Genomic DNA, 22,060 nt, shown 5'->3' on the forward strand with positions numbered 1-22,060 from the left:
GGTTGTCTAAGGGGAGAGCTTGGATCATGGTTGGCCCAGGGCCTATAACCATGGTTTGAACCCTTGCCTAGCATTTCTAGGACGTGACCAAGATGACCTTTCATGGCTTAATTCATAGTCCCATCGGTTTTTAAAACAAACAAGACAAGTACCCCCTTCGATTTTCCTTGTTCCTGCGTGAGTAAAGTTTTGATTTTATGGTGTTGGGTGGATCTTGGTTGGCTTCTAGCCCTTAGCCATGGTTCACACAATACCTCATGATGTCTATATCATGCCATGGTTGATCACATGGCCACTAGAATGATACATGACAGCAAAATAAAAGCAACACCCCCCACGTACAGCACATGGTGTTCTCGGGTGGAGCTTGGCGTTGTCCTATGGATTTGCTTGGTTTGTGGTTGGCTTGTAGCCATTAGCCATGGTCCAAGCCATACCTTAGGATGTAGGTAAGAGTCTCTAGTCAGTGGTTCAAGCCCCAATGGCCAATAGCCTCATAAACGAAGCAAGGAAGCACAACAGCTGCTGCTGTATTTCTCTTGACAGCTGCTTGGGCTTCGATTCAAGAGGCTTGTTTGAGCCCTTGGTTGGCTTTTAGCCAATGGCCTTGGACTGGACAGTACCTCAATGAGTTAGAAAAGTCATGTTTTTGGCCGTTTGTGATTTGGTTGAGTATAGAGGTCGTACGGGAATTTACGGTGCAATGTGCCAAAGTGACTCTCGAAAGAGCGTTTCATGTTTTTGGCCTCCATTCGCCAAATTTCGAGTATTACAATTCTTAGGAGCATTATTTCATCATGTTAGGCATATTTCGACCATGAATAAACGATGGTTCGATGTTGGTTCGGGTTGGTATGGAGTCATGGTTAGAAATTAAGTCGTTGGTTTAGTTGGCCCCGTTTTTGGGTTCAATTACTAAGTTAATCTCAAGAAAAATTATTTGCACGTTTCTCATGATAGGATTAGGTCGCAGCGAGCCAGGGAACGATCCAACTCAATTGGTAAAATAAAACAGGGTTTTTAATTATATTACGTGCATAAAATATAAAATGTTTATTTTTGAGATATATGCGATATGTCTTGTGGCCACCTTACGCTTATGGGATTGCTTCACCCGGTGACCTACGACAGGTTATGTTTATGTATGGGTACGGATATCCAGTCCAAGGGCTGTGATGATCTCTACCACCCAGTTAGTCTGATAAGACGATTCATGTTATGTTATGGGCCACTTGCGTAGAACATTATCTCTACAGAAAAATTATGATATGCTATTTTATGACAGGGCTCTATCGAGCAAACATTTTACGTACTACTTTCAGTTATGCACATATTTATAATTACTCATGACACGATTTTCACGTTACGTTTTATGTTATGATATTTTTACTTTGCATGCAATTTTATGATATATATACTCGTTATTCACGATATATGCATGTTGGGTCTTTAGACTCACTAGACTTGATTGTTGTAGGTACTGATGAAGTCGGGACTGAGGGCGGGAACCAGTGAGCCATCTTGAGTAGGCAGTAGTAGGAACCCGATGACCTCATGCTTCAGTTCATTTACTTTTTTTTTGCTCAAAACACATTTTATCACGATGAATTATTTTAAGTTGTTGTTTTGAAACAGATATTCACTTCCGCTACAATTTTGACATTAAATCTTTTTATTAGTATATTTTATGAATGAGGCATGCTATTTACTTTTAAAGAAAAATTTTAAATAATTCCGCAAATTTACAAATATAAAATACAGGCCTCTACAAACATACTCGTAAAATATTTCGTTTATGTACGTTTTTGAAAATATTACCCTAACCCTCATCCCGACTTGCTAAAATTTGTGTACCTGTTTAAAATATGACCCGACGAATAAAAATATTCCACCTAGGTCCATTTTCAAAAATTTCACTTATTTACTCCATATATTAAATAATTAAAAATTATTATTTGATGAAAACGTTTTTCCTTAATTGTCTTCGGTCTCCGTTCTTCGTTCGAGCGTGAAATACTGCTAAAAGTCTTATAACATGCAATCTTAATGAACCATGTCATAAAAACACATATTCATGTCATAATCATGCATTTAATGCATTTAAAATAATTTAATTAAAATACATAAGAAATTTGATAACTTGCATGCATGATGTTCACGTGGACCTTTAAATTTTCGGGATGTTACATATACTGTGTATCTGTATGATTATTTGGGTTTGTTGTTGTCTGTTTGGGCTTAATTTCGTTTCTTTTGGAGCCTTGTCGGCTTATTTGAACTTCTGTTTGTTGATTATTAGTTTGTGTTTAGCCAATATTTACATGTGACTATTCATGAATTCAGCAGAGTCGTCCTTGAGTTATTTTCTTCTACAGATATTTTAAAATTTTGATATGTTCTATTTATTATAGGTCATGCCGAAATTTTTATAAGACTAGATCCATTTTAAAATATTTTAAATTATTTTTCGTTGCAGATTTACTTTAATTATTATTAATTGATAATAAATTAAATTTTAATAATCGGACCTTTCAAAATAGGTCCATGTTTTGCCCAGCCGCAATGGACCTGCCCTGGGAGTAGGGGTGTCAAAATGCAACACGACCCGTCAACCCGACACGAAAAAAATCAGGTTCGGGTTGGGGTTTTTCGGGTTGGGTTCGGGTTAGAGCTGAGTTAGATGGGTTTCGGATTGGGTCGGGTTGGGTCGCGGGTTGACCCGAATTTATTTTTTTTTGAAAATATTANTTTTTTAAAAAAAATAAAAAAAAATTAAATTTCGGGTTATGCGGGTTAGACGGGTTGATTCGGGTTAGACGGGTTCGTGTTCGGGTTGGGATTTTCGGTTTCCTTCGGGTTCGGGTTGGAAAAAAAAAAATTTCACGTGTTGACCCGAAACCCGACCCATCCGACCCGATTGACACCCCTACCTGGGAGTGGATTTGGGGTACACTAATTGGGTTTTGGGATAGGTTTTTAGTCCAATTTTCAGACCTCTGCGAAGAATATGAGGCGAGTAATGGATCATATCAGACCCACCCCAAACTTGTCTCATATGTAATATATTTAAATATTTAAGGATATTTTTTGAAGTTTTTATTCATTTCTTTAATTCTTTCTATAGCATGCTCTCTCACTCTTTCAAGAAAAAAATTGGATAAATAACAAAATAAACGGAAGCTGTTGGAAATAAAACAAATGTGTTGAAGATCTACATCTTCAAGGTGTTGAAGCAGGTGCACCCTGGCAGCCAAATCAAACCATCGAAGGAGTTCGAAGAGTATCTGAATTCCGCCATGGCAGAGTTCCGCCAGTTCGAGGATGAGATGGACAGCCGCTGCAAATCAGAATGCAACAGTCTGATCAACGTGGCCGAGTGTGCGAGGAAATTGGGGAAAAATATGGAAAAGACCGCCGATTTCGCTGCTACCAAGTATATCGAAGCTGCGGTTGGTTTCGCAGCCAATTGGTGCTTCTTGGTGAGTTGGCAAAGCACGTTGTTTATGCGCGGTCTAACCCGCCACGTTTGTGATTCGGGGTGGGGTTCGAAACATATTTAAACGTGGTGTGGCGGATAATTGGTCTATATTTCCTACATGGGCCGGGAATCGGGTCCAACCAAACCACCCCCTAGCTATTTTACCATTTCTTCATGCATTCATTTCCCTTCGTTCCATTGTTAAAAAAAAAAATGCCCCGATCAAATTACCTCGTTCGAACGTTTTAGACTTTATTATCAACGTCATCCCCAAAATTCTAATCATCTTTGAACTTGAATGGTGAAATATATCAAAAGTTTAAGGTCCTCGATTGCAAATACAGGAAGTGCACTTTAAGTCTTCAACTGATATTTTTGGCGCTCTATTCCAACGGACTATAAAATCACACGCGAATAGCCATTCAGTGTTGTTTTGTGCATTTTCGCCTCTCATTTCTCCAGATATGGAAACCCTAAGATCGTAGTTCTTTGGATAAATCGCAGCTCGCTCCAGTTGAATGGGTCGCTCACGCGCCGCCAAGGATACGAGCCTGAGGTTCGACCAGTGATTTTGTTATTTTCGGCTTTAACTTGTTTTATCAGGCTTGTATTTGATGAGGTGAATGTGTACGAGACGATTGATTCATTAATGGAGGAAAGAGTACTGTCTGAGATGAACGATCAAAGATATTGGACTTAAACTTGAAAAGGACTGCGAAATGCTAACTTGTTGATTGAAGTTGTGGTTATTTACTCTTTTTCGATTTTTTTGAGTTAGTTCAGCGTTGGAATGGCCATGCACGAAATGATTGATTCATTGAAGGAGGCTATAGTAGCATCAATATACAGTTCAGATGAACGAGCAAAGATTTCCGGCTTATTCTTGGAACGGACTGAGAAATGTTAATGTGTTGATTGATGTTGTATATGTTCTTATTTTGTGGTTTAAAATGAAATTTGATGCCTGAGCGTACATACACTTATATGTTTTGTTTCTGTTGCAATTCCAGGCAGCCAAAGAATAGAAGGATTTCTGATATTCTGGAGAACACTGACACTGGGACTTTTAGTATGAACATAACATGAGGATCAATTAAAATCACTGTGACTGAAAAAAATTGATATTATATTGTCATAATTATTTTTTCTAATGAAAAAAGTTCCAGGAGTAGATGATGTAAAGAAGACGTTCTGCAATTGTAGCTATTGCTATAAAGACATTTCTGGGAAGATTCGCATCAAGTGTGCAGTGTGTTCTGATTTTTACCTCTGTGTTGAATGCTTCTCAGTTGGAGCAGAGGTCCAACCTCACAAGAATAATCATCCATATAGAATCATGGTTAGCCGCCTTACTGAATTCTCATATCTTAATTATTTTGTATAGCCATGATGGACAGTGAGACATTGGTGCTTGTTGCTGTGAAATGTCCCAAACAGGTAATAAAATGCTTGGAAATGCAATGGTTATTTATGTTGGGGCCTAGGTAAAAGAACCGATGGAAATACAAAACAATCTCATCATAGGTACCGATCCCTAGTAAAAAAGAAACAATCCTATCTAACTTATTACGAGCATGAATATATCTTAGAGGAATTTCAGTGAAACTAGTAATTTGATTCCTATTATAAAAGCTCCAGTTGGCTAAAGCTTTTGCAACGGATTTAACTTCCATATAAATATGAGAGAAAATGAGCGTATAAGGGCTAATTAGTTTACTAATCTTGATAACTATATGCAATAGTTCGATTTAGGAGAAGTAGCTTTCAGGAATCCAACGGGACAGAAATAAGAGAGTTGGCTTCTACCTAACTTGGAATAAATCAAAGTTAGCACAAAGTTGAAATTTAATCCTAAAATATATTTTGGTAGATGTAGAATATTTATTTATAAAAATGTATGCATATGCTAATAAAACCTCCAAGTTTGTGTATGTGCTTTACTTTCTGGCCATTCAAGAGCAGTAATTGTTGAAATTTTTGTTTGACTTGTTTTTATTGTTCTCTGCCCTTTCCTAGGGACGTTTATATGCGTTAAACTACTTGTCTTTCACATTCAACTGAAGCTATTTTGTTTTAATGGTGCCACATTCAGATTATAGACATTTTATTGTTTTTGTATTTGCTTTTGTTGTATCCACAATTTTGTTTCTTTCTCTTTCCTTGTTATCTTGCTCTTGTAAGATATTCTTAGTGCCATCAGATTAATCACTTTGCGATGCTGTTATTCATCATTTTTCCTCATCAGGACACCCTGGCTTTCCCCTTTTTCTGTGCTGAGTGGAATGTTGATGAGGAAATTATACTTCTGGAGGTATTTTGCATCTTTTTACTGATCTAAGTTCTTATTTTTGTTATTGTAAATTTAAATGAGGTTTTGAATTGGACGGAGAGGAAGTAGACAGAAAATAGACGGAACTCATGATATATGTTGTTTGACCGATAGGGCCGACGACCATGGGTAAATTTCCCAAGGACCCAAACTCGTACTTTTTCCCTTAATTGAAAGTTTAGTCATCATTCCTTTGTACAACTGAGAGAATATTTAGGGATAAATCTGGTAGAGGAAATCACTCCAACTAAATCCCAATAAATAAGATCATATAAAATTTTGCTCTTAGCTTAATCATATCAATTCTTATTCCAACTCATCATTATTATATCAAATAGTAATAATGTTTTCAGTGATGAAGTCCTAGTATGGTGGTTGTACTTCAAGTATATTCTTATACAATCACTCACTTTATGGTTCCTTGAATAATTATTATGGATCAGTATGCTATTGAGGAGGGCAGGTTTGTTTCCCTGTATTAGCAAGGATATGCTTCTCTCGCAGGGTCTTGAAATTTATGGACCAAGTAATTGGAGTAAAGTCGCAGAACATGTAGGAACAAAAAGTAAATCACAATGTGTTGATCATTACAACATGATGTATATGAACTCCCCATGCTTCCCTCTTCCGGTATGCTATATTTTCTCTACTCATTTGTACTTCAAAAAGGTCAATTCGATAAAATATAACCTTAACAATAGTTTAATGTTGAATTCCCTAGGACATGTCTTATGTCCTGGGAAACAATAAACAGAAGCTCCAAGCTATGGTCCGAGAAGTCAGTGAAATCAATGAAGGTCAGCCCATTCTGTTGAATCTTTTGCTAACTGGAACTTGATAAACTTGTTAGAGGAGAACTACAAACTCATAAAATATCCTGCCTGTGTGTCCCTTTTTCAACATGGTCATCTGTTAAAGAGAGACACTGCTTATTTATTCCTTCTAAGTTAACAGATGTGACTCTGTCCTTCAGGTTATGTACTTCATTTTATGTTTGTACAAAATTCCTTCCATATTTAAGCTATTCAATGTGACTTTCTCAGCGCCTTCTACTTCTGGAGAAGTTGATGGTAAAGAGGTGCCCCAATTTTCAGCAAGCATCAAGTATATTTGGAAAATTTTAGTTCATTTTCTTATAGGATCTCTTTTACCTTAACAATCTGATTTCTGTTGGTTTTTGTCATTAGGTCAGAAAATCAAGGAAAAGAAGGTGCGGTACGACTTTCTTCCTCAAGCAACACCCCTTCTGGTACAACCATTAGCTCATATGGGGCGCTCCAGCTCTCCATCCTGAAACAGAAAGTCACACCACAGATACGGAATGTACATATTTTGTATTTCGAATCATGACTATTGCGATTTCCACCCTTTGGCATTCTTTGCTCTCAGAGGCTGGACATAGTGGAGGTTTTAGCTGCGGTAATATGCCATCAGAATCTGGCAAAAGTGCATCGGCTATTAAAGTAGAAGGTGAATAGCTTCTTTGTTGCAAAAGGCTTATTACTCAATTAATTTGCTCAGCCTATGTCTGATTTGACTGAGTTACATCCTATTCATCTTCTAGTGCTACTGTTCTTGATGAACTGGTCATCTTTTTGTATGATGGTTATCAGTATGTCACATAGTGAACTCTAACTTCGTGCGTTTTCAGTTGGGTGATCTGGTATTATATATAATTTGTTATATGCTTGTCTAACAACAAGTGCAGTTACCAAAATAAAGAAAACAAATAAATAGTTATTAAACTGATTTTTTGGTTTGATATATTTTAATTATTAAGAAGGATATGCCTTGAATATCTTCCATGAGCATGAGGTAAACATTTGCATATAGTTGTGGTATATGGCTGCCATCACACTGCTACGGTTGGATCCTAACCATTTTGCGATTCTTTGTTTGAATCTACTCTAAGACAAAGTAATCTGGTTTTTTTTTTGGTTCTGTATTTCAATCTATTTGGTAGTTTATAATGTATGACGTACTAAAGTATGTCGTTTTGAACAATCGACATCAATGAATTTTATTTGTCAAACATTTTAAGAATCCTCTGCTACAAATTGATCATCTTCAATTTTTTGTTCGTTGATCTCTGTAATCACTTGATCATCACCATTATCACCCAAAAATTCCAAGGGATGGTGCTGCTACTTTCTGTTACTCCTTAATTGGGTCTTGGACTCATGTAGGTTTACATCATGTATTTATAGTATTTAACCCTTACAAAACACTTTCCCAAGTTTCACTAATGGTTCCAAATTGTGTAGGCTGGGTCAGCCTGTTATGGTCCCAGATTTGGATCATGTTACGGGATGATCAATGTATTTTGGATAGGATTTCGAGGCTCGTCTTGAGAGAACGATTTCGAGGCTCTTTTTGAGAGAACTTCGCGATCTCACATTTACTATTCGATTTTAGGATTCCGGATATTCTTATTCCTTGCAACAATAGCCATTTAAATACAAAGATGACAATCAATTTCCCTAGCAAGAAATCTGCCGTAATCCCTTATCCATGGCTAGAATGCATGCAATATTAAAAAGGAAAACTAAATAAAATCCTTCTAATTAATTTTTTATATCTGAATCTTCCACCACTTCATCCTTGATTTCAGCAGTTTGTCCTTAATTCTTACCCATTACATCTGCCTCCCCTTGGAAATCGTGTGTGTCCTCAAGTACGAAAAAGAGAGATTCCAGGATCTTTAAATTATTGCCGCTCTCTTGCTATTCTGAAAAATTCTCCACCACTTCAAGAACAATTGTTGTAGGATTATCTCAAGGATTAAGCGCAAATGGCGGTAATTCTTAAAAATTCTTCCCACTTTAACTTTGGACGATCTCGTTCCCATTGAGGAACCTGAGTTCGCCATCGTACTCAAAGTGGAAAGAGGCCAATCTTTCCCTGTCTTTCTCCGTTCTGTGTTAGTGTCGAAAAAACTTTTCACAAAGATATCTCATCAGGTCTAATTGGCTATTGTTCAAATTTTGAAGTGCTTTTGATAAGTCATTCTCGCCGTCTCGCTGTCCTTCAAAATGCTGGTCGGTGGTACCCTGTTGATTGCTGCTGTCTTTGCCCCGATCTTCTTCCAATCGCATGGTTGCCAGAGATTTTGATATCTCCTCCAATTGATCAAGAAGAGCTTGCTGCCTTCTTTTATTGGCTGCCATGTCCTCTTGATACAGCTTTACAAAAGCTTCAAATTGTTGTAGTGCTTGGAATCCCCCATGACGACTGGCTCTGGCTCTGATATCAACTTGTTATGGTCTCAGGTTTGGATCATGTTATGAAATGATCAATGTATTTTGGATAGGGTTTCGATTCTCGTTTTGAGAGAACCTCATAATCTCACATTTACTATTCGATTTTAGGATTATGAATATTCTTAATCCTTACAACAATAGCCATTTAAATACAAAGATGACAATCAATTTCCCTAGAAAGAAATCTGCACTAATTCCTTTATCAATGGCTAGAATGCATGCAATATAAAAAAAGAAACTAAATAAAATCCTTCAAATTAATTCCTTATTTCTGAATCTTCCACTACTTCATCCTTGATTTCAGCAGTTTGTTCTTAATTCTTACCCATTACACAACCATATTGTGAGAATGTTGCCATCTAGATCTGTGGATTTCCTTTAGTGACTAGGTTGTGAGGTAATTGGAGTACGTGCTTTGCAGGAGGTGCAATCATTTAATTTCCACTTTATATTACTTGTAGACCGATTGTTTAAATTTACTTCCCAGCTGCCATCATTTCATGAATCATTATATGCTAATAAAGATGTCTCAACGAGTCCATTTATTATGCTTAAACAGCTCATATGTTATATCTCCAGATTTTCAAGATGAACTCATTGGAGAGCAAAAACCAAAAATATCAGGTGGCAAGGGTGTTTTTGTGAAAGAATTGTTTGGTTATAATTCCAAGAGGGAAGATTTCGAGATTGAATATGATAACGATGCTGAGACAATACTGGCTGATATGGAATTTAAGGATAGTGATACAGACACTGAGCACTTTTTGAAACGACAAATGTTGCATGCATACAATAGAAGGTAAATTTTAGTTTCTTGTTAGTTTCTCTATATTTCTTGAGTTGCCTCATTTTCTTGTTCTTGATATATTTTTTCCCCTCTTTATGCACGCCATCCAGTTGATGATTCCTGGCTCACGTGTCATGAAAAAATGTCACTTATTTTTCTTCTACTTTGCTTTCTTAGAGTTTTTGCACTGAATTGGAACTGTAGCAGGTGTTTCAGGCCTTCAGTATCTTTACATGTGACACTTATGATGGTTGAAGTATATGTTAATCGAATGCCTCTTAGTTGTAAATTTATCATTTCTATTTTTTTCATCATGTCAACTTTTTAATTAGAAAGAAAATAACTGTAATATATGCTTGAAGATGTCTTTAAGTTTTCTTTCTATCGGTGTATCCTGCCTCTATGATTGCTTTAATTGTTCTTCGCATGCCCTTGTTTCATGGTCTACAAGGCATCTTGGTTCATTACGTTATAAGAGGCTTGAAACCACCATTAAAACTAGGGTATATTTGTTGCTTGCACCAGGTAAAATCACTTTGTCATATAATTTATCTAAACTAGAAATTTAATGAGGCTTTAGTGGACATGCCATCTCTAAACTTCACATATTACAGCTTACCAACATAATATAAGGAATGGTTAGAAACCAGGGTAAACTTTTGATTAAATGCTGCAAGCGATGAAGACACGCAGTAATAGAAAATTTAGTTGCATTTTGTGGAACTACACTCCATTGCCAAGGACTAAAGCACCAAGACCTATTGTTCTTGGCAGATGAAACTGCTTCCTGATATGTGCGTTTTGGAAAAAGTGGGTAAAGCAAGTTTTGGTTTGGTTGGAGAAAATCTTTTGCTTTGTATCAGCAACCCAATCACTCATCATGTTACGCATGTTCGTTGTGTATTTGTAGATTTTTATAATATATGGCCAAAGAAATGTGTTGCATGGTTGCGGAATCTAGAGTTTCACTTTTGAGTACTCTGCTAGTGCTTTATGAGATTCTTGTATTTAAATGCCCTATTTTGCTCAGGATTTCACATTCAAGAGCTTCTGTTTCTTTAAAACATCTCTAGTTTCCTTTTGACTTTTACAATATCATTCTTGCAATCATTGGACCTTCGGATTGTAAATGGTCGTTGATACACGCACATTCATTTCAGTGGTAAACGTGCTGTAATCTTAACCAGGTTAAACCTTTTTGGCAAATGTTTCATTTGATTGTTCCTTATTCAAGTGTATCAATGTGGCAGACTTGATGAAAGAAAACAAAGGAAAGACTTCGTATTGGATAGAAATTTATTGATTTCCTATCCTTCTGAAAAGGACCTTACGTTGGATGAAAGAGAATTGTCTGGCCAACTCAAGGTGTTTACGCGATTTCATTCTAAAGAAAAACATGACGAATTGCTGAGGAGTGTTATTGAGGAACGTAGGATTTTGAAGAGAATAGAAGACCTTCAGGTATGATGCATATGACTATGCTATTTTCTTAATATAAAAATGCAACGTCACGATAACAGAAAGAGGCGTGATCATAAAAAATAAAGTTGGGGCAGGGTGGGTAGATTGTTTCCTCTTCAGCTTGGAAACCACTTTAAATAGTGCGTGTTCTGTTTTCATTTTCTCTGTAGAGCATAATTATTTGAGCTGAATATAGGATTTTATGAAACTTTCAGAATACGATGTCGAAAACTACTTTATTAGAGATAGATACATTATTGATTTGTTACCACCTGAAGAGCACAGTTTTTAACAAAACTAGTGTCAACGTTGGCTTCTAAATTAGTGCTGAAAGTTCTGCCGGTGCAGGAAGCTCGGGCTGCTGGTTGTGTCACGTCTTCTGAGGCAGAAAGATATATTGAACAGAAGAGGAAGAAAGAAATGGAGGAAAAACCCAGCCAGGGTGGTCCCGATGCCAATTTTCATTTAAGAGATAATCGGCGTAAAGGCGAAAAACGTGCCATCCCTGGGCTAGGTATCAAGAGCCACACTATATCACATTCTGGTGAGAAAAGCACATCAACACCTGCAGGACTTATTGGGCTTGGTGTCTCAGAGAAATGGAGTATCACTGGATTTCCTGGAGCTGATGAACTTTCAGAAGATGTAAAAGTCCTTCCTTGTAGCCTTAATTTCAACTGTCAGTCATGTTTACCATTTAAATTTCCCAACTGGCTCTTTTCGAAAACTATCTGAATTTTAGTGATTTTTTGAACCATATGTGCAGGAAAAACAGTTATGTGGGGATATCAGAATCCTACCAATACATTACCTCAACATGGTGCAAACCATGACAACGGAGATATCAAATGGAAATGTTACTAAGAGTTCTGATGCACACACCCTTTTTAAAGTTGACCCTGAGAAGATTGATAAGGTGTTTCATATGCTTATAAGAAAGGGGATTGTTCTCAAACATGAATGATATCCAGTTATCCTGAGGTAACTTCTTAACTTCTGCCCAAGTTTTACTTAGCAGTACCATGTCGCCTCGTTCGAAATCAATTCAAAAATTGGTTGGTGGCGGCTTGATAAACTTTAGAAAAGTACCGTATATAGTGAATTTCTGCAGAAAATTAGACTACTGAACAGATTTTGACGTCCAGTGTCACTACTATAGTTTTACAAGATATCTAACTTTTCGTTACATTGAGAAGGGCGATTCGACTCAATGAACAATCCCTTGATACATTGTGGGTGTACTTGATGTGATATGCCAAATTATAGAATATATTGCGATTATTGAAATGATATGTACCATGAAAAATACTGATTTAATAATAGTATCATTTAGGTGCATTTGATTTGACTTGAGGCAGTTAATATGATGGACTGATAAATTGATTTTATACCCCTCCAAGTGTAACGCACCGAAAATTTAAAGGTCCACGCAAACCACATGCATGCAATTATTAAATTCTCTTATATTTTAATTAATTGTTTTAATTGCATGAATTAATTATGTTGTGCCTATTTGCATGTTTAAAATATATTTTTCTACATGGTTGCATTAAAATGTATTTTTGTTAAAGATTATTCGAGTTGCGATCGAGGACGGAGACCGATGGCTGAAAAATATAAAAAATTTTATTAAATAATTGTTTTTAATTATTTAAATTAAGGGTGATGCTATTTCTTATCTTTGAAAATATGGGGTTTTGAGGGGATTTTATACGCCAGGTTGTAATTTTTATCGGTGTTGGTTTTTCAACAAAAATACGAATGTTTTGGCAACCCGGTTAATAAATTCACAAATTTTATTAAGCAAAATTATTTTAAATATTTTAGTTAAACACTAATGAACTAAGTGGACTTAATTAAATTTATTAATGGGCCTAAGCTTTGTTAATGGATTAATTAGGTATATAATATATTAAACAACCCTCCCCCACTCTCATAACTCACGCCCCACACCCCAATAATTGATAAACTCTCCCCCTCGAACACAAATACACGACACACACCTTCAACAATTGAAAGAAAATTCGTTAGCTTCGAGGGAGTTTCAAACCTTGGTCGTTCGTCGCCGTTCTTCGCAATCGTCAACGTTTATTCGTGCGTTTAAAACGCAAAGGCAAGTCATATTTCTTCCTTTTCAAATCTTTCACACCATAGTATTTATTTGAACATGTTTTTCTATGAAAACAACCACACATCTTAATATTTTCGCACATGCATCTTATGTGATTTTAAAACATGTGTTTTGATCTCAAAAACCATGAGATTCTTCTACCTAAGGGGCTGCCATGATTAGGATAGGTTAGGGCCATGTTTTGCACAAGTTTAAGGGGTCCTAAAACACCCCAAAAGGCTGCATAAGAAAAAGAAACAAGCTGGAACGTAGGACAAAGAATAAAAGAACCGTGAGTGTGGGTTGTTGTTCAAGGAGCTCGGCTTTGGGGCTTGAGGGCTTGGGTCGGTCTGGGCATGGGGCCAGGGCGAGCTAGGGACTGTTATGGGTCAGTGGAAGAGTCCTAGCCACGCTAGGACGGTCTGGGCATGGTAGGGGAGGAGTCCTAGCAAGCTAGGACTCCAACCGAGAATGGTGATCAAGGTGTGCGCAGGTTGGCAGCTGGTGCAGTGCAGAAGAGGCTCGGCCTGGGGGTCTGGACAGGGGCTAGGTTAGGTCCTAAGGGTCCTAAGAGGGTGCCTGAGGAGCTGGTTTAGGGGTTGGCTCGTTGGGTAGGTGGCTAACAACAGAAACGTATGGGTTGCATCATAAGAGTCACGCACAGGTTGCTGCCTTCTTCAGGTGGCTCGTGCGCAGGGTCCAGGGGCTGGGTCGGTCTGGGCTTTGTCTGGGTGTGGGCTAGGGAAGGTTAGGGTCATGAGGGGTCAAGTGGTTAGGGGCTGGAAGTGTCCTAGTTCAATTAGGAGTCCTAAATATCCTAGGAGACACACACACAAAAACATGCAGAATTTGGGTCAAGTTCAAGGGGGCTTTTGAGCGGGCTAGGGCTTGTTTTACGGGCTGGGCTGGCACAGTAGGGTCCTTAGATGGGTTGGCTAGGTTTTGGTTCAAGGTGGCTCGGGCGTGGCTCGGGTAAAGTAGAAGATGGCTCGGTGCGTTCGATAAGGTGTCAAAAACGAAAATTTAAGAAAGACAAATTGATCCAAGGGTCCACGTGGGTGGATCATGACTTGGAAGGGTAGAATAAATCTTAAAAATGTTATGTTTAAAATTTGGGATCAAAATAATGAGTTTTGAATTTATTCGGGATTTAATCGCCGCACGAAACGCTAATTAACGAATTATTTGATACCCATAGTTTTAAGCTTTATAAAATTATGAAAAATTAGATTTAAGCTTGAATAATTATTATAAGTCTACGTTTTTAATTTGAGAATTTTATATTAAGTTTTGGTTTAATTCGGGATTTAAACGCATTAATACGTCACATTTAAAGATTAATTTAAAAGTCTTCGTTTTAGGCTACATAAAAATATGGGAAAATTCATGTAAGCTTAAATAATTATTTGGGACATGTTAGAGTCAATGGAATTAAGAAAATGTCAAAAACGTGAAATTTTACGTCTAGGGGTAAAACGGTCTTTTCACACCTAGAAATTAGTAATCATCATGGCAGTGTCCTGAATGATGTTTTATATGCTAATATGATTATTTTCAATGATTATGGATGTTTATGAATTTTTATATGTTAATATGTCTATTTTAAATGTTAAAAATTTTTATATGTTAAAATGGTTATTTTAAAGGTTTATGATTTAAATGTCAAAAGGTTATTTTAAATGTTTATTATGTTAAAATGTTGATTTTAAAACGTTTATGGCTTTTAATGATTTTTATATGTTAAAACGTTGATTTTTAAATGTTTATGGATTTTTATGATTTAACATTGACATTTAAAAGATATGTTGCATGCTTGGTTTAAAAGAAAAACGATATTATATGCATATTTTTGTTAAGTGATGGAAATACGACATGTTGAAGGACGTGAAGGGATTGTGACTACTACATGTTGGAAATATCGTGAGGGTTATGGTCCCAGTGGGAGCCCGACGATCGTGTTTCCTTGGATACGGATACGAATACGAATACGTGATACGAATACGAATATGTTAATACGTTGGCCAGGGCCCAGTTGACCGGTGAGAGTGTTGCTGGTGTCCCCCGCCGCCCAGTACTGTGGTTTCTTTAGATGGATCCATCGCCCATTAAGATTAAGAATACGAGTCACAATCACGATCTGAATTCAACATACACGAACATGAATATGAACATGAATATGAATATGGATACAAATATGGATATGGATATGAATATGAATATGTTTATGTTGATATGAAAATGTTTATGAAAATGTTTATGTTTAAAGAGGATGCATCATTATGAAAATGTTTTTATTTAAAGTTTATGCATCATGAAAACGGTTTTGTTTAAAATTTATGCATCTTCATGAAAACGATATTTTAAGTACAAGTATTTTTCATTGTTGTATGTGAACTGTATTACGTATTACTTGTTATCAAGGATATGACGTGTTGAGTCTTTAGACTCACTAGGTGTGATTGATGCAGATGATTATGTTTATGGAGGTCTTGGTAGTTGATCTGACTGGACTGAAGGTGCACATAACCCGAGGACCGACGCTAGTTTTCCGCACTAGTTATTATTTATGGTTTTAAGTTATGTTAAGATATTGTTACGACTTTTTATTTATGCTTTTGAGTGATTTTTGAGAGATTATATTATGGGCTGTATTTCTCAAATATATAGTTGGTAGTTTTAACTTTTTAAAATGGTTCTAAAATCTTTTTATGCAAATGTGTATGATTCGGCCGATGCTATGTAAGGTAAAAAAAAAAAAATTTCTAGCACGTTTTAAGAAAACGAATAAGCAGACGTTTCACCAAGATTATTGAGGGATGATGGATAGTTTGATTTTGAACGATAAAAAAATTAGAAAAACAGTCATCGAAGTATTTGTTGAAATTATACGATTTGCCCTTCTACCAAAACATTCTCCTTACTTCTCAATTTTCTTTTCCTCATTATTTGATCTATCTACACTTATTGTGATATTAAGCAAGAACATCTATAGTTTTGTCATACAATTGATTTTACAAAAATATATTTATCAACTACAAAGTCTTTGCTTGGTAACATACAAAGTCTTTGCTGGTAACAACTACAATTTCATACATAGAGTTGTACGATAATGTTCAAGATTTTCTGAATGTTAATTATTTGACTCATAAGATCGTGATGCAATTTGTTGTCCCAGGTATGATACACATTCTAGTTTCTCCCGTTGAAATATTATCCAATGATGATCTACATTGATTTATTTCTATTCATGGACAAGTTTCTCTTTGTATATCTCTTGAAGAGAAAACATCAATTGATTTAACTCCAGATGTCAACCAACCAATTACTGTTGGTAATCATTCTTCTCCTTGTGTTAATGATACATTATAAAATTTTGGAATTGAAAATGTTGTGCATTGTTTGGATGTTGAAGGAAGAGTGGTGTCAAATCATGTTTTGGATGTTGATCAATTTGTTGAAATACAACAAAATTATGACGAATTGGAAGATGGAGATAGTAACGGTGGTAGTGCAGACAATTATTTTACTGGTTATGTGATTGCAGAAGCCCACCAAAATGTCATTCCTGCTTCTGTACCGAATTCAAGAGATGAAAAAGGCATTGATGATTTATTTCAGAATAGCAATGAAATTGAAGCACACGTGTTGTACCAATGGCAATGAATGAGAACATTGTTGGAGCTTCATCAAGTCGCTCAAAAAAGTATAGAAGGTTAGAGAAAGTGGGGTCAACTGAATCATTTGATGATGAATCTGATGTTCAAGTTGATCAGTTGTTTCGAAACAAAAGAGAGTTACAATCAAAGTTACACATGCTTGCCTTGAAGAAGAAATTTGAATTCAAAGTTAAAAAATCTAACAAGTCTGCCATTTCACTTGTTTTTGTTGATGATAACTGCAAATGGAGTATGAGGGCCACAAAGCTAGAAGATTCAGACTACTTTTAGGTTCGTAAATATACATTTAAGCATACATGTTCATTGGATTTCCGGCATAATGGACACATGCAAGCAAGTAATTGGGCAATCGGTCAACACATCAAGTCAAGATTGCAAGATCTTGACCAATCGTATAAGTCATCTACCATAATTGGTGATATACGTAGAGAATTTGGTATAAACTTGAGTTATCGAAAGGCATGGAAGGCCAAAGAGCATGCACCTTGAGCTTATTAGAGGGTCACGTTATGGGAATTTGGCATCATATTGTTATATCTTGGAGAAGAATAATCCTGAAACAACTATGTATATTCAGACAGATCAAGGTAACCATTTTTTGTACTTCTTCTTGTCTTTAGGACCAAGTATACGTGGTTTCCATTCTTCCATGCGACCACTTATATGGGTAAATGGTACTTTTTCTGAAATGTAAATACTGGTGAACATTGATAGTTGCAACATGTCAAGTTACCAATGGACAAATTTATCCAATTGCTTGGGAATTGTGGATTCTGACAATGATTTTTCATGTTCGTGGTTTATGTCAAAATTGAAAGAACAAATTGGTGACTCCAACCGATTGGTATTTATATCGTCTCAACACAAGAATATTGCCAAAGCAATCAGAGTGATATTACCACAATCTCATCATGACTATTGCATTTGAAACGCAGAATATTAAATTAAAATTTCATACAAAGGGTCTCATACCTTTGTTCAAATCTGCAGCAGAAGCTTACCGAATGTCTGAGTTTGAAAATTACATGACATAAATATACGGAAAGAATGAGAAACTTGGAAAATATTTGGAGGATGCATGTTATGATTCTTGGTCACGAGTTCATTTTAAAGAGAACCGCTATAATATTATGACATCAAATAATGTCGAGTTTATGATTTCTCTGTTAAAATATCAAAGGGATTATCCGATCATTGCGTTGATTGAACACATACGATCAATTATGAAAAAATGGTTTTATGAGCGTAGTGTAGAAGCAAAAGCATGCACGACACAATTGACTTCAAAGCTTGAAGAAATGTTGCGCAAGATACTTGATGTTTCTTCAATTCTCATAGGAAATCCTATAAGAGCACACGACTTTCAAGTTGGTTTGGATAAGACTAACATGGATGTTGTGAATATTGCACAACTGACATGTTTATGTAAGAAATTTGACATATTAAAAATTCCATGTAGACATGCCCTTGTTGCTGCAATTTCAAGAGGGATTTCAATTTATAGTTTGTGCTCTGAATATTATAGAAACTACATGTTGGAGAATCTCCTATGCTGAGCCAATTCATCCTGTAGATAACCAAATAGATTGGTTGATTCCAGAAGAAGTTCAAAGAAGGGTTATTCTACCTCCATGTGTGAGGAGATCACGTGGAAGACCACGAACGAGAAGGATACGATCCACAGGTGAAATATCTCGTATGCGTCATTGCTCTATATCCAGTTTTGATTTGACTTGATTATGTTTAAAATTTTATTCGAATAGGATTATTGTTTCACTAGGATTTGGTTTGTTTTTATTTATTTTCGCAATTTCTCGAATAATCTTATGAATTCCATGCATTTGGACATAGAGTGGTGATAATTTGAAATAATTCTTTTGTCGAGTTGCATTTTTATACATTTTTTTTGTTGAAAGTTTGTTATGCACACTCATAAACTTAGCATAGAATAAGATAGAGACTTAATTGAGGCCATCAGACTTTTTGTTTATATTTGTGTAAACTCACATTGATGTAATTATCATGTTTCATAACCATGGCGATTGGTGATTTTATTTATATTATTTTGTATGAACAACACTCGTAATTAGAATATTATAACCTTGGTGGTTTCGTATGCACTAATTCAAAGTAACAATTTTTAATTTTATTAAAATATTTTTATTGATCTTCAAACAAGAGGTAAAAAAAAAAGCAAAATACCAAAAAAAAAGTCGGAATGGTATTAAAAAAAATTAATATATTATAAATTAAATAAAACAAAACAAATATTAAATCAACTCTTAAAGAAAAATAATAGATAATTAAACAAATGAATCACGAAAATAGAACATGTGTGTTCATAGAAAAAAAGTGTTTTAGGATTTTTTAAATTATATAAGACATAATACAAAATATGTAATAAAAAATATAATTTTTAAAAATATATATTTGAAATGGACTAAAATAATTAATTTCCCAAAAATAAACAGCCAAACATTGGGTGTATTCGAATTAGGCAGCAATATTGGCCTTACTCGACCAATCACACGGAGGCTAAATGAATAATTAATAATGAAACGGGTTTGGGTTTGATGCTCGCCTTGCTATACTATTCTATCGGTTCGAAATATAAAAATTATCGTTGAACGACCTCACATATCCACAAGCATTTGGGCCCTTGGGTTCCACGTTAATCTAGATGAGGACCCGCTTGTTTTAAAAATCAAGGTTTTAATTTAGGATTGAAAATTTTAACAGGATGATTTCAAATAACTCTATTTTTAGGAATTTGAAATCAATTACATTGGTTAATAAACATGTTTAAACTGTAAATAGAGTAATTTTAAATAAAGGGGTCTCGGATCCGACGCCGCTAATATGATAGAAAATAAAACGGGTAAATTTAAAATTTTATTTATTCCTTTATATTCATGTCTTGTTTTGTTTTAAAATAAAATTGACAGAATTTTGTCTAAAATGCAGATATAAAAACCAACATAAAATTCATAACAAAAAATATAATACAGTGAAAACATAATTTTCAAAAAAAAAAAAAAGCATGTTCCACAAAATATAACACATTCATCGGAACACAGCCCGACAAAATTAAATACATATCCGAAAATAGTTCTAAACATGCTTCTAATCAATAAAAGATAATCATGTTAACAAACATGATAAAATCCTAGGATCTGGACATCTCACTCTGAACATCTCTCTCTCCCTATCCTCCAACTGCCCTCCAGTAGATCATCTGATCTCATGTTACCTTTTGTCGTGCCCATAGACAAAAGAAGATAACAATCCAAAAATCAATGAGTACAAAACTAAGTATGAAGGAAAATAATAAAAGCACACATATAAGATAAAAATATCTACTTAGTGAATATGCAATGCATGATTTAAATTCTTGGTGATCAACGAAATCTAGATTAATCTTTGTATATATGTAAATCATAGGGTTTCCAATTTTTGGAGAGGTACGTGCTCCAACACAGGTCATCACCGGAAACATCCACTATACGTTTTTCTTTAAAATGTATTAGAAATTTTTTTCTTAAATTTTTATCTATGCTTTCGGCCGAAAACACATATATACATATATAAATATTTTGCACCATTTAAAAATAAATCAACAAACTAATTATTTGAAAATCTAAAAACACCATTCAAAACATGAAATAGTAAATGTCAATCAAACCTAAAATTAGTATTTTTCAAAATAAAGTGTAAGCATCTTAAATCATCTCAAAACCACTCGAAAACATAAAAAGTCATAAAATCTTCATAGAAATCTTAAATCATAAACATAATGCGGAAAACTAGCAAAGGTCCTCGAGTTATGTGCACCATCAGTCCAGCTAGTTCAACCATCAAGTCATCCATCAACATCATGCCCACCTATTGATCACATCTAGTGAGTTTAATGACTCAGCAAACTTTAATCATGATAACAAGTAGTACATATACAATCACATGCATCAATAAAATACTGTTACTAAAAATAGTTTTTCATGAATAGGCATAAGTTTTAAACCTTTTTCTTTTCATCATAAACTTTTTCCATTCATCATATACGTATACATTTTCATTTTTATTGAATTCAGATCATCAATTGTGACTTCGTTTCAGCTGTAGGTTGATGGATCCATCTACGTATAACCATGGTACCAGGCGACGTGGACATCAGCGATACTCTCAGCCCTCGACTGAGCCTTTGCCTATCATTTCGATGGAAATATGATCATTGGGCTCCCTCTGGGGCCTTCTCCTTTACATGGACTCCTTCTCGGGCCTTTTCCCGCATCCGGGCTCCCTCTGGGGCCTTCTCTCATAGACAGGCTCTCTCTGAGGTCTTTTCCCTCACGATATCCCCAATCATATCATTATGTCACTATCAAGTCACCTTCTTCAACTTTTCATTATTTCCATGACTTATAAAAATCCATACATATATATATATTATTTTTCTTTTAAAACTAAGCATGCAACACATATTTTAGCATTAACGTTTCATCATAAAAATATTACAACATTCATGGCACTGTCAGGACGTCTAACATTTTTCAGTGTAAAATGACCGTTTTGCCCATGAAATCTTAACTTTTCCAATTTATCCTTATACCTTAAAACGAAGACACAAATCATCCAACTTAACATAACACCTTAAAATACACCCATAAATATTTCTTAGACTTAAACTTAAGTTCCTCGACCAATTTCCCAATTCTTTTTAAAATTTAAACGTACACCCCGAGTTTAACCCGAATTGACTCAAAACTTAACCAAACCTTACCAAACTTGAATCATAGCTTAATAACACCTAACCATACCATGTACAACTCAAATCAAGCCCATTAAAACCACTGAACATGCCTAGAACAACTACTGAAGTTTGCCCCTATTTTTTTGATAACCCTAGCTTACCTTGCCATGCACCCCTTCGGCCCTAGCCCTCAACCAACAAGACCAGCCCC

At 35.5% G+C, this 22,060-nt stretch overlaps 1 protein-coding gene across 3 annotated transcripts; it reads left to right on the plus strand.

Annotated features, from left to right (window-relative positions):
• Nucleotides 1–3,131: 3,131 nt before the first annotated feature.
• Nucleotides 3,132–12,588, plus strand: LOC140988060 (transcriptional adapter ADA2b-like). 3 transcript variants are annotated; one of them, XM_073456929.1, is made up of 13 exons: nt 3,132–4,034; nt 4,489–4,547; nt 4,639–4,817; nt 5,724–5,789; nt 6,312–6,437; nt 6,529–6,604; nt 6,851–6,911; nt 6,995–7,056; nt 7,197–7,277; nt 9,647–9,866; nt 11,105–11,315; nt 11,664–11,960; nt 12,082–12,588. In XM_073456929.1, exons 1-13 carry the CDS (start codon nt 3,997–3,999, stop codon nt 12,277–12,279), a joined length of 1,674 nt encoding a protein of 557 aa, XP_073313030.1. In that variant the 5' UTR covers nt 3,132–3,996; the 3' UTR covers nt 12,280–12,588. The 3 variants fall into 3 exon arrangements, with proteins under 3 accessions (XP_073313030.1, XP_073313029.1, XP_073313031.1); XM_073456928.1 differs by having other exon boundaries at nt 3,132–4,547; XM_073456930.1 differs by having other exon boundaries at nt 3,132–4,547; nt 11,664–11,994; nt 12,082–12,222.
• Nucleotides 12,589–22,060: the final 9,472 nt, after the last annotated feature.

The sequence above is a fragment of the Primulina huaijiensis genome, chromosome 11, assembly GCF_012295235.1.
Source record: "Primulina huaijiensis isolate GDHJ02 chromosome 11, ASM1229523v2, whole genome shotgun sequence".
NCBI classification, from domain to species: domain Eukaryota; kingdom Viridiplantae; phylum Streptophyta; class Magnoliopsida; order Lamiales; family Gesneriaceae; genus Primulina; species Primulina huaijiensis.

Coding starts and splice junctions, on each gene's coding strand:
- LOC140988060 (XM_073456928.1), top strand. CDS start 4,439: ATGCCTGAGCGTACATACACTTATATGTTTTGTTTCTGTTGCAATTCC. Junction 4,548..4,638: donor CACTGACACTGGGACTTTTA/GTATGAACATAA, acceptor TAATGAAAAAAG/TTCCAGGAGTAGATGATGTA. Junction 6,605..6,850: donor AGTCAGTGAAATCAATGAAG/GTCAGCCCATTC, acceptor TGACTTTCTCAG/CGCCTTCTACTTCTGGAGAA.